Source organism: Chiloscyllium plagiosum, chromosome 3 (assembly GCF_004010195.1).
Source record: "Chiloscyllium plagiosum isolate BGI_BamShark_2017 chromosome 3, ASM401019v2, whole genome shotgun sequence".
Lineage (NCBI taxonomy): Eukaryota > Metazoa > Chordata > Chondrichthyes > Orectolobiformes > Hemiscylliidae > Chiloscyllium > Chiloscyllium plagiosum.
This window is the reverse complement of record NC_057712.1, coordinates 108,701,396-108,712,006: the sequence shown is the minus strand read 5'-3', so window position 1 is coordinate 108,712,006 and position 10,611 is coordinate 108,701,396. Positions and strand designations below refer to the sequence as shown.

Below are 10,611 nucleotides of genomic sequence, written 5' to 3'. Positions count from 1 at the left end.
GTTTAAATCCTCCCGAGCAGTTCTAGCAAATTTCCCTGCCAGTATATTAGTCCCCTTCCAATTTAGGTGCAATCCATTCTTCTTGTCCAGGTCACTTCTACCCCAATAGAGATTCCAATGATCCAAAAATGTGAATCCTTCTCCCATACACCAGCTCCTCAGCCATGCATTCATCTGCTCTATCCTCTTATTTCTGCCCTCACTAGCTCGTAGCACTAGGAGTAATCCAGATATTAATACCCTTGAGGATCTTCTTACTAAATTTTTGCCTAACTGTAATCTCCCTTCAAAATCTCAACCTTTTCCCTTCCTATATCGTTGGTTCCAATGTGGACAATGACCTCTTGCTGGCCCCTCTCCCCCATAAGAACATTCTGCACCCTCTCTGACCCTGGCACCAGGGAAGCAACGCACCATTCTGATTTTTTCGCTGCTGGCCACAGAAACGTCTGTCTGTACCTCGGACTACAGAATCCCCTAACACAATTGATCTCTTGGAAGCCGACGTACCCCTCGTTGCATTAGAGCCAGTCTCAATACCAGAAACTTGGCTGTTCATGCTATGTTCCCCTGAGAATCTATCACCCCCTACATTTTCCAAAACAGCATACCTATTTGAAATGGATATATCCACAAAAGACTCCTACTCCAGGTGCCTACCTCTCTTACCTTTCCTGCAGTTAACCGATCTATGTGACTGTATCTGAGACTTTCTTCCCTCCCTATAACTGCCATCCATCACATACTGTTACTGTTGCAAATTCCTCATCGCTTTTAACTGTATCTCCAACCGATCCATTCAATCTGATAAGATTCACATCTAACAGTATTTTTGGCAGATATAATCTGCAGTAACCCTTAAACCCTCTTTAAACTCCCACATCTGACAAGAAGTACATATCACTGTACTAAAGGCCATTTTTGCTCCTTCACAATCTACATACCCAGAAAATAACACCGTCTTATTCCTCTACAAAACACTGCCTCAGGTTATGTTATTAATTATGGCTTATATTTTAAGTTTAATCAAGAGACATATCTCCAAAAACATATAATCAAGAAAGAACTCATTCTACTCACTACTGCAGCCTTTCTATTGGACACAATTAAAACGATTAATTTATCTGATTCTGTGTTGTGAACTTCGCCCAAACTGGTTCCTCCAAGATTAGTTGTGAAATGCACTGTTAATTTTCCCAGATGCACTCTGATGTCCAGTGATACATGAATTCAAAACAGCAAAGGCAGTAACTGTGCAGGTGTTCTCGCTCTCTCTCTCTCTCGCGCTCTCTCTCTCTCTCGCGCTCTCTCTCTCTCTCGCGCTCTCTCTCTCTCTCGCGCTCTCTCTCTCTCTCGCGCTCTCTCTCGCGCTCTCTCGCGCTCTCTCGCGCTCTCTCGCGCTCTCTCGCGCTCTCTCGCGCTCTCTCGCGCTCTCTCGCGCTCTCTCGCGCTCTCTCGCGCTCTCTCGCGCTCTCTCGCGCTCTCTCGCGCTCTCTCGCGCTCTCTCGCGCTCTCTCGCGCTCTCTCGCGCTCTCTCGCGCTCTCTCGCGCTCTCTCGCGCTCTCTCGCGCTCTCTCGCGCTCTCTCGCGCTCTCTCGCGCTCTCTCGCGCTCTCTCGCGCTCTCTCGCGCTCTCTCGCGCTCTCTCGCGCTCTCTCGCGCTCTCTCGCGCTCTCTCGCGCTCTCTCGCGCTCTCTCGCGCTCTCTCGCGCTCTCTCGCGCTCTCTCGCGCTCTCTCGCGCTCTCTCGCGCTCTCTCGCGCTCTCTCGCGCTCTCTCGCGCTCTCTCGCGCTCTCTCGCGCTCTCTCGCGCTCTCTCGCGCTCTCTCGCGCTCTCTCGCGCTCTCTCGCGCTCTCTCGCGCTCTCTCGCGCTCTCTCGCGCTCTCTCGCGCTCTCTCGCGCTCTCTCGCGCTCTCTCGCGCTCTCTCGCGCTCTCTCGCGCTCTCTCGCGCTCTCTCGCGCTCTCTCGCGCTCTCTCGCGCTCTCTCGCGCTCTCTCGCGCTCTCTCGCGCTCTCTCGCGCTCTCTCGCGCTCTCTCGCGCTCTCTCGCGCTCTCTCGCGCTCTCTCGCGCTCTCTCGCGCTCTCTCGCGCTCTCTCGCGCTCTCTCGCGCTCTCTCGCGCTCTCTCGCGCTCTCTCGCGCTCTCTCGCGCTCTCTCGCGCTCTCTCGCGCTCTCTCGCGCTCTCTCGCGCTCTCTCGCGCTCTCTCGCGCTCTCTCGCGCTCTCTCGCGCTCTCTCGCGCTCTCTCGCGCTCTCTCGCGCTCTCTCGCGCTCTCTCGCGCTCTCTCGCGCTCTCTCGCGCTCTCTCGCGCTCTCTCGCGCTCTCTCGCGCTCTCTCGCGCTCTCTCGCGCTCTCTCGCGCTCTCTCGCGCTCTCTCGCGCTCTCTCGCGCTCTCTCGCGCTCTCTCGCGCTCTCTCGCGCTCTCTCGCGCTCTCTCGCGCTCTCTCGCGCTCTCTCGCGCTCTCTCGCGCTCTCTCGCGCTCTCTCGCGCTCTCTCGCGCTCTCTCGCGCTCTCTCGCGCTCTCTCGCGCTCTCTCGCGCTCTCTCGCGCTCTCTCGCGCTCTCTCGCGCTCTCTCGCGCTCTCTCGCGCTCTCTCGCGCTCTCTCGCGCTCTCTCGCGCTCTCTCGCGCTCTCTCGCGCTCTCTCGCGCTCTCTCGCGCTCTCTCGCGCTCTCTCGCGCTCTCTCGCGCTCTCTCGCGCTCTCTCGCGCTCTCTCGCGCTCTCTCGCGCTCTCTCGCGCTCTCTCGCGCTCTCTCGCGCTCTCTCGCGCTCTCTCGCGCTCTCTCGCGCTCTCTCGCGCTCTCTCGCGCTCTCTCGCGCTCTCTCGCGCTCTCTCGCGCTCTCTCGCGCTCTCTCGCGCTCTCTCGCGCTCTCTCGCGCTCTCTCGCGCTCTCTCGCGCTCTCTCGCGCTCTCTCGCGCTCTCTCGCGCTCTCTCGCGCTCTCTCGCGCTCTCTCGCGCTCTCTCGCGCTCTCTCGCGCTCTCTCGCGCTCTCTCGCGCTCTCTCGCGCTCTCTCGCGCTCTCTCGCGCTCTCTCGCGCTCTCTCGCGCTCTCTCGCGCTCTCTCGCGCTCTCTCGCGCTCTCTCGCGCTCTCTCGCGCTCTCTCGCGCTCTCTCGCGCTCTCTCGCGCTCTCTCGCGCTCTCTCGCGCTCTCTCGCGCTCTCTCGCGCTCTCTCGCGCTCTCTCGCGCTCTCTCGCGCTCTCTCGCGCTCTCTCGCGCTCTCTCGCGCTCTCTCGCGCTCTCTCGCGCTCTCTCGCGCTCTCTCGCGCTCTCTCGCGCTCTCTCGCGCTCTCTCGCGCTCTCTCGCGCTCTCTCGCGCTCTCTCGCGCTCTCTCGCGCTCTCTCGCGCTCTCTCGCGCTCTCTCGCGCTCTCTCGCGCTCTCTCGCGCTCTCTCGCGCTCTCTCGCGCTCTCTCGCGCTCTCTCGCGCTCTCTCGCGCTCTCTCGCGCTCTCTCGCGCTCTCTCGCGCTCTCTCTCTCTCGCGCTCTCTCTCTCTCTCGCGCTCTCTCTCTCTCTCGCGCTCTCCCTCTCTCGCTCTCTCTCTCCCCCTCCCCTGTACTATCCTCACCATGTGTTTCCTTTGTCTGTTCTTCTCCCTTTTAAAACTAGTTCCCTACAGCCTAGAATAGGAATCAAAGATGTACCATTATCTGTGAGAGACTTGAGAGGAGCTACTGAATGGACTTATTATTTTAACTTGTTTGTGAGATCTGAGCATCACTGCCAAGGTCAGCATTTTATCCATCCCTTGTTGCATTTGATGCTGCAGTCCATGTGGCGTAGGTACAGAGGGATCCATTTTTGGATGCATTAACAGTGAAGATGTAGTCCTAAGCTAGGGTGGTATGTGACATGGAGGAGAACTGGTATACTTTTACTGCTCATTTCTTAAATAACTTTATTCTTGATTTGCTGAATGTTGATAATTTCATACGATATTAATACGTAGATTTGTATTTTACAAGATAATGAACACAAGACCACTCTTCAATGAGGATTTATTCTGACCATACCACATTTCTGTGGCATGAGTAGCCCAGTTTTCCAATTTGGAGAGATCATATCTGTTGAAAGGCCTAACCTAGCTGAATATTTGGTGATGGTGGAGGAAGTACAGAGAATGGGAGAGAGAGAAAGATATCTGCAAGATGCTCACAGAACAAAGTGAATATGGACGAGAAATGTAGTCTGCACTGTACCTGTCATCTGTTTTACAATTTATTACGATACATTCCCGTAACCATCTGAATTTACACAATTTCTGGAATATTGTCCTTTGCAAATAGTGCATGTGCATCAGCTGCAATTACAAAATTAAAATTTGTAATAGAATTATCAGAATCTTCAATACAAAAATCAATCTTAAAGTTGTACGAAAGTGCTATAATCCAATTATTTTTCTCATTTCTGTAATCAGATTGATGACTACCATGGCTATAAAATTGCTGACCCATATAGATGGTTAGAAAACCCCGATAGTGAAGACACTAAGGTAATTAAAAGTTTCTGTAATTGATAATAACCTATACAAGAATATGTTTGACGTTTTGAAAGGTGAGTCTGTAAAACTTGTGTGATTACATTTTACATCATACTTTGTATAACTTTGCTTGCTAGACTTTAAACTAGTTTGTAAATACTGTTCCTAAGGATAATTGGAAATGTAATCTCTATCAAAGTTTCCTTCCTGATTAGCATTTGCACTGAGTTTCTGCCTTTTTCTGCTGGGTAGTTTTCTTCTGTTTATCTTTTTGAATAGGCATTCATAGATATTGCAAAAAACAAAGCACATTTCATTGAAGCCTTTCATTTTGCACTCATGAGGACATTGTTCCTCTTTACATTTATAAGAATACCAGTGTTTTAATACTGTATGAGAAGAGGCAATTAATAGATTGGCAGTGAATTCTGATTGGTAAAGGCATTAATATGGAGAATGCACCAAATGGATGGTGACTAATAGTTAACTGTCTTATCTTTGTTTGAACTTAAATCACACAAGTTGACTCTCATTAGTTAAGGTATTGCGCTGAGGTTTGAACCAGAAGCGGCTGCGATCTATTTTGTTAAGTTGAGACGGGCAGAATAGCTGTATATGTTTGTCTCTCTGCTAAGAACGGACCCTGAATATTAATTTGTCATTTAGGGTACATCAAGTACATGCCTGACTAATAATGTTAAATTGGTACACTGGATAATTTGTCCCATCACAAGCCCATCTATGTTTGAAAACTGTTGTGTTTTGCAAACACAGGCTGGTAAGCAAATTGCTTGATACCTATTTACGAGGTTGCCGCTAACGTGGAACTATAGGAATCCTAATGCATCTGTACAGCAGTGAAGGTAGGTCTGCACTAGACAGTAGTAGAAAGTCCTCTGGCAATTTGAAATGCTGTGGAGAAAATTACCTTGCACCCTCTTCTTGTAGGATATAAAATATTGTCTCCTCTACATTGTAAATGTCCTAATGACAGCAAGACAAAATTGTTGGACAAAATGTCTTCGTTCGCTCATGAGGACATTGTTCCTCTTTACATTTATAAGAATACCAGTGTTTTAATACTGTATGAGAAGAGGCAATTAATAGATTGGCAGTGAATTCTGATTGTGGGCGGCACGGTGGCACAGTGGTTAGCACTGCTGCCTCACAGCGCCAGAGACCCGGGTTCAATTCCCGATTCAGGCGACTGACTGTGTGGAGTTTGCACATTCTCCCCGTATCTGCGTGGGTTTCCTCCGGCTGCTCCGGTTTCCTCCCACAGTCCAAAGATGTGCAGGTCAGGTGAATTGGCCATGCTAAATTGCCCGTCGTGTTAGGTAAAGGGGAATGGGTTGGTTGTGCTTCGGCGGGTCGGTGTGGACTTGTTGGGCCGAAGGGCCTGTTTCCACACTGTAAGTAATCTAATCTAATCTAATCTAATCTAATCTAATCTAATACTCAAGTCCTGTATTACTGACAGACAAATGGCCATTTTTAATGCGAGACAGTAGATTGTGAGAAGTGGTTCACTTGGGAGAAGTTCACAAATAAAGTCAATTCTGATTACTTACCTCACTTATTTTCAAAATTACATAGCAAAGGATTATGATTAAGAATCCTGACTTGTTTTGATTCATCTCCATGCTTTCGTTGCTTAATAACGTTGAGGTCATTGTTTACTCAGCACAGACTGGGATTTGGGTGCCTAGGTTGTTCTGTGCTGCATATTTAAATACTGTACACAACATTGCCTTTACCCAATGGACCATAGGAGAATAGAAGTTATGGAATAAATAAGTAGAATTATTCCAGTGGCGCAAAGATCACCAACTGGAGAACACCGAGTAAGGCGCTTAGTAAAAGAATATGGTGGTATTAAAGGATAAAAAAGTTATGGACTAAGTTATTGTGGTCTAAAATGCATTACTGAGAAGTGGTGAAACCAAGTTCAATAGAAAATTTCAAAAGGATATGAAATTATACTTTGTGGGAAAATATTTTCAGCAGCAGGGAAGTCGATAGTAATTGGTCTGTTCTTTAAAAGTCAGGTTAAATGCTTTCCTTTGCTATGTTATTCTAAAAGTTGAGACTAAGGTTACGATTTACCAGCAGCAGTGATCTTTGCACCCCTATATGGTTTTGGAGACACTGGAGAAGAAAATGGCAAGAAAGGTAGTCCAACAACTGTACATCTGCTTGCCTGACAGTGGATTCCCTAAACAACTGATATAGAAGCAAAATATTGTGGATGCTGGAAATCTGAAGTGTTAGCGAAACTCAATAGGTCTGGCAGCATCTATGGAGAGAGAAACAATTAATGTCTCAAATGCAAAAGGAAAAGTCAGTCTGGACTCAAACTGTTAACTCTGTTTCTCTCTCCAGAGATGTTTTTTGACCTACTGAGTTTCTCCCAAAACAACTGCTTTACTTGGAACTGATAGTTAGAATCTCTCTTTGGGACAATAGAAATGCTTTAGAACATCTCTGAAGAAGTCAAAAAATACTGGTTAACTATGGGAGACCCTGGCCTGTGATTGAAAAAAAACTGGAGAAGGATCATTTAGGAAAGTAGCAAACACATTGAGAGCCTTCACCTGAAACGGTAAGAGGTGAGGGTAAGGGTCTGTCTGAGTGCACAAACCTGAAAGAATGGATTTATCCAACATAAGCATTACCTGACTGGCATCGACAAGTAAGTCTAATGTGTGATCTATAGACTGTATCAACCATTGTAGAACGCATTAAGCCTAAGTGGGAGCAAGTCATCCTTGATCAAAGGAACTATCTAAAAGAAGACGGCGACATACTACATTCTGTCTTTTTACTTTATGGAGTATGCACCAACCAGAACCCTCTCTCAGTTGTTTTGCAGATTAGATACAGGAGGTGATGTGGCTGCTCCTAGGAGAAATCATTGAGGCTTTAAATAATGCCAAGTGTACTACAGAGCAAATTACAACCTATTTCAATGAAATGAATTAAGTCTCTTCTAAATAGCAAAGAGAACAATTACAAGCAAATCTCTTAAAGGTACTCAAGCTTGCATTTTGTGACCACATTTAGTGACTCTGATTTTCATTTATGCCTCCCTGGAGTAATATGGATAAAATGAAAAATTAAGCTGGTTGGGTCCTGAAACGTTGACTCTCCTTTTCTGATACTACTTGACCTGCTGTGTTTTTTCCAGCTCCACTCTTTATCCATTATGACTCTTAAACATCTGCAGTCCTCACCATTTCCAAGTTGATGAAAACTTTGTGTAAGTCCACCTTTGAAACCTCAACCTCAAAATAGGGGTTGACTAAGATATTTAATATAAAATGTGAGCCATATATCAGTATAGGTATTTGCCATGTTAATATATGCAAAAAGAACATAACTCCATGGGATGTGGGCGTCACTGACTGGGCTAGCAGTTATTAGGACAAAGGGAGTACTGGAGAGTCAGAGTCGAAAAGGGTGGCATTGGAAAAGCACAGCAGGTTAGACAGTATCCGAGGAGCAGGAGAGTCAATGTTTCTGACGTAAACTCTTTGTCAGGCCAGGATTTATTGCCCATCACTGATTGCCCAGTAGGGCAGTTAAGAGTGAACCACGTTTCTGTGGGTCTGAAGTCACATGTAGGTCAGATCAGGTCAGGATGGTAGATGTCCTTCCCTAAAGGGCATTAGTGAACCATGTGGGTTTTTCCAACAATCAACAGTGGTTTCATGGTGTTACTTCTGGACTTTTATTGGATTCAGTTTCTAGATGATGGCACCTATGTCCCAGAACATTATCTAGGTCTCTGGATTAATAGTTCAGTGATAATACCACTAGACCATCACCTCCCCTACCATGGAAGCGCAGATTTGTGAACTTCAGTTCGGATATGAGGATGATCAGCAATGATGTCTCCTATGGTTGAAGAACCAATCCATTCTTGTCACAGCTCACATTTTAATGGTTACTCTAATTAGAGTTAATTGTAAACCAGCAAGATGTTATCTTCTTTCAGAGGTGGAAAGAGACTTGATGCAGAAAGGAATAAAACAAGTACTTAATTTCTTTAAATTCATTCATGGGATGTGGGCATTGCTGGCTGACCAGCAATTATTGCCCATCCTGAGTTGCCCTTGAGAAGGTAGTGGTGAGCTGTCTTCTTAAACTGCTGTCCATGTGTTGCAAGATGATCCACAATACCCATGAGAGGGGGAATTCCAGGATTTTGACCCAGCAGTAGTAGGTGTTTTATGAAAAAGATAATCAAATTTGTTCATCATTATCTTCTATGAAGTCCTAAACATGCAATTTGGGAAGTATTTGAGATGGAAATGTAAATTGAGCACTACATAATTTCAATCCTTATAGTACAATGTAGTTATGAATGGGAGTCTTTTTTTTTCTATCCACACTAACCCACTCTCCATAAAAGATTCTGCAGTCCACCCGAATGCAGAATTTTTAAAAAAATTTTTAAATCTCTATATATTCATCCTGGTCTGAATCTGGTTGCCAAGCACATTGCATGCAAGACTAGTTTCTGGTATCAGCACTTAATTGTTTACGTCAAATTCCCACCTGCCCCCAAGGTGATTTAATATACCTGAACAGATCGATTTTTAAAAAAATATTCCCCCCGTACTGTCACAATTACAAATATAGATAAAATTACTAGCATGTATTTTTCTTCTGTTTTTTTTGAGTAGTATCCTATTATTCTGTTTCGATCTGCTCAAACAAATGTGATTTTATCCAAAACTTACTTGTTCAACTCTGCTTTTTTTATTTTGCCTCAATTTTATCTATTAGGAAATCTCTAACACTATTATTCAGTGCTTTGTTCGAACTATGGCTAGGGGTGTGTTTGTTCCACTACTTAGAACATACATTTACAATTGATTGTGTGCACTGATCAAATGTTTGACTGAAATGTAAATCTTAAATAGCACTTTCAATTTGGAAATTTTCCTTGGCTTGCTTTTGAACAATTAACCCTGTACTCATTTAAACATGTAATATTCTCATCTGTCTGCATAATGTTAGGTTATACCTGTGGTATCAAGTTGACTATCGTATTTTTATGTAATTCCACTGATCAATAAAGCGTTAGAGATGCATAAGTTAAACAATTTTAATTGCTAGTTACATCTGTTTCATAAGGCACAGCATGCACAGAAGGATATGCCTTGTATTTTTGTTTGTGAAGAATTAATTGAAAAATCATCTACAATACATTTTGTATGTTGGTGAAGTATTCTTTAAATTTTTGTTCTGAATCTATTGCTATAGGCTTATGTGGAAGCTCAGAATAAACTGACATTGCCATTTTTGGAAAAATGTGCAATAAGAGAAAAATTCAAAGAAAGAATGACAGAACTCTATGATTATCCGAAGTACAGCTGCCATTTTCGAAAAGGAGCAAGGTACATTGAAAATTAACCCAAGACTAATTCAGATGAACTTAACATTGCTTATTTGCATATTGTCGATGCAAAATAAGTAAATGGTTTGCCACAGTTTTAAATTTCAATTTTGGTTGCAAAAGTTGAAATTTGTATTTGTTTTATTTTCTTTGTATGTGTGTAATGTTGACAAGGCTGCATTCTCTCTCACACTCACTCACTCACACTCTCACACTCTCACACTCTCACACTCTCACACTCTCACACTCTCACACTCTCACACTCTCACACTCTCACACTCTCACACTCTCACACTCTCACACTCTCACACTCTCACACTCTCACACTCTCACACTCTCACACTCTCACACTCTCACACTCTCACACTCTCACACTCTCACACTCTCACACTCTCACACTCTCACACTCTCACACTCTCACACTCTCACACTCTCACACTCTCACACTCTCACACTCTCACACTCTCACACTCTCACACTCTCACACTCTCACACTCTCACACTCTCACACTCTCACACTCTCACACTCTCACACTCTCACACTCTCACACTCTCACACTCTCACACTCTCACACTCTCACACTCTCACACTCTCACACTCTCACACTCTCACACTCTCACACTCTCACACTCTCACACTCTCACACTCTCACACTCTCACACTCTCACACTCTCACACTCTCACACTCTCACACTCTCACACTCTCACACTCTCACACTCTCAC

At 45.4% G+C, this 10,611-nt stretch overlaps 1 protein-coding gene across 1 annotated transcript in view; it reads left to right on the top strand.

The window, feature by feature from the left end:
- LOC122548411 (prolyl endopeptidase-like) overlaps window positions 1-10,611 on the top strand; it is a 180,231-nt gene that overhangs the window by 10,192 nt on the left and 159,428 nt on the right. Inside the window, exons 2-3 of the mRNA XM_043687029.1 lie at window positions 4,420-4,494; window positions 9,754-9,887. Coding sequence (XP_043542964.1) covers window positions 4,420-4,494; window positions 9,754-9,887 — 209 coding nt within the window. The remainder of the gene's footprint in view (window positions 1-4,419; window positions 4,495-9,753; window positions 9,888-10,611) is intronic.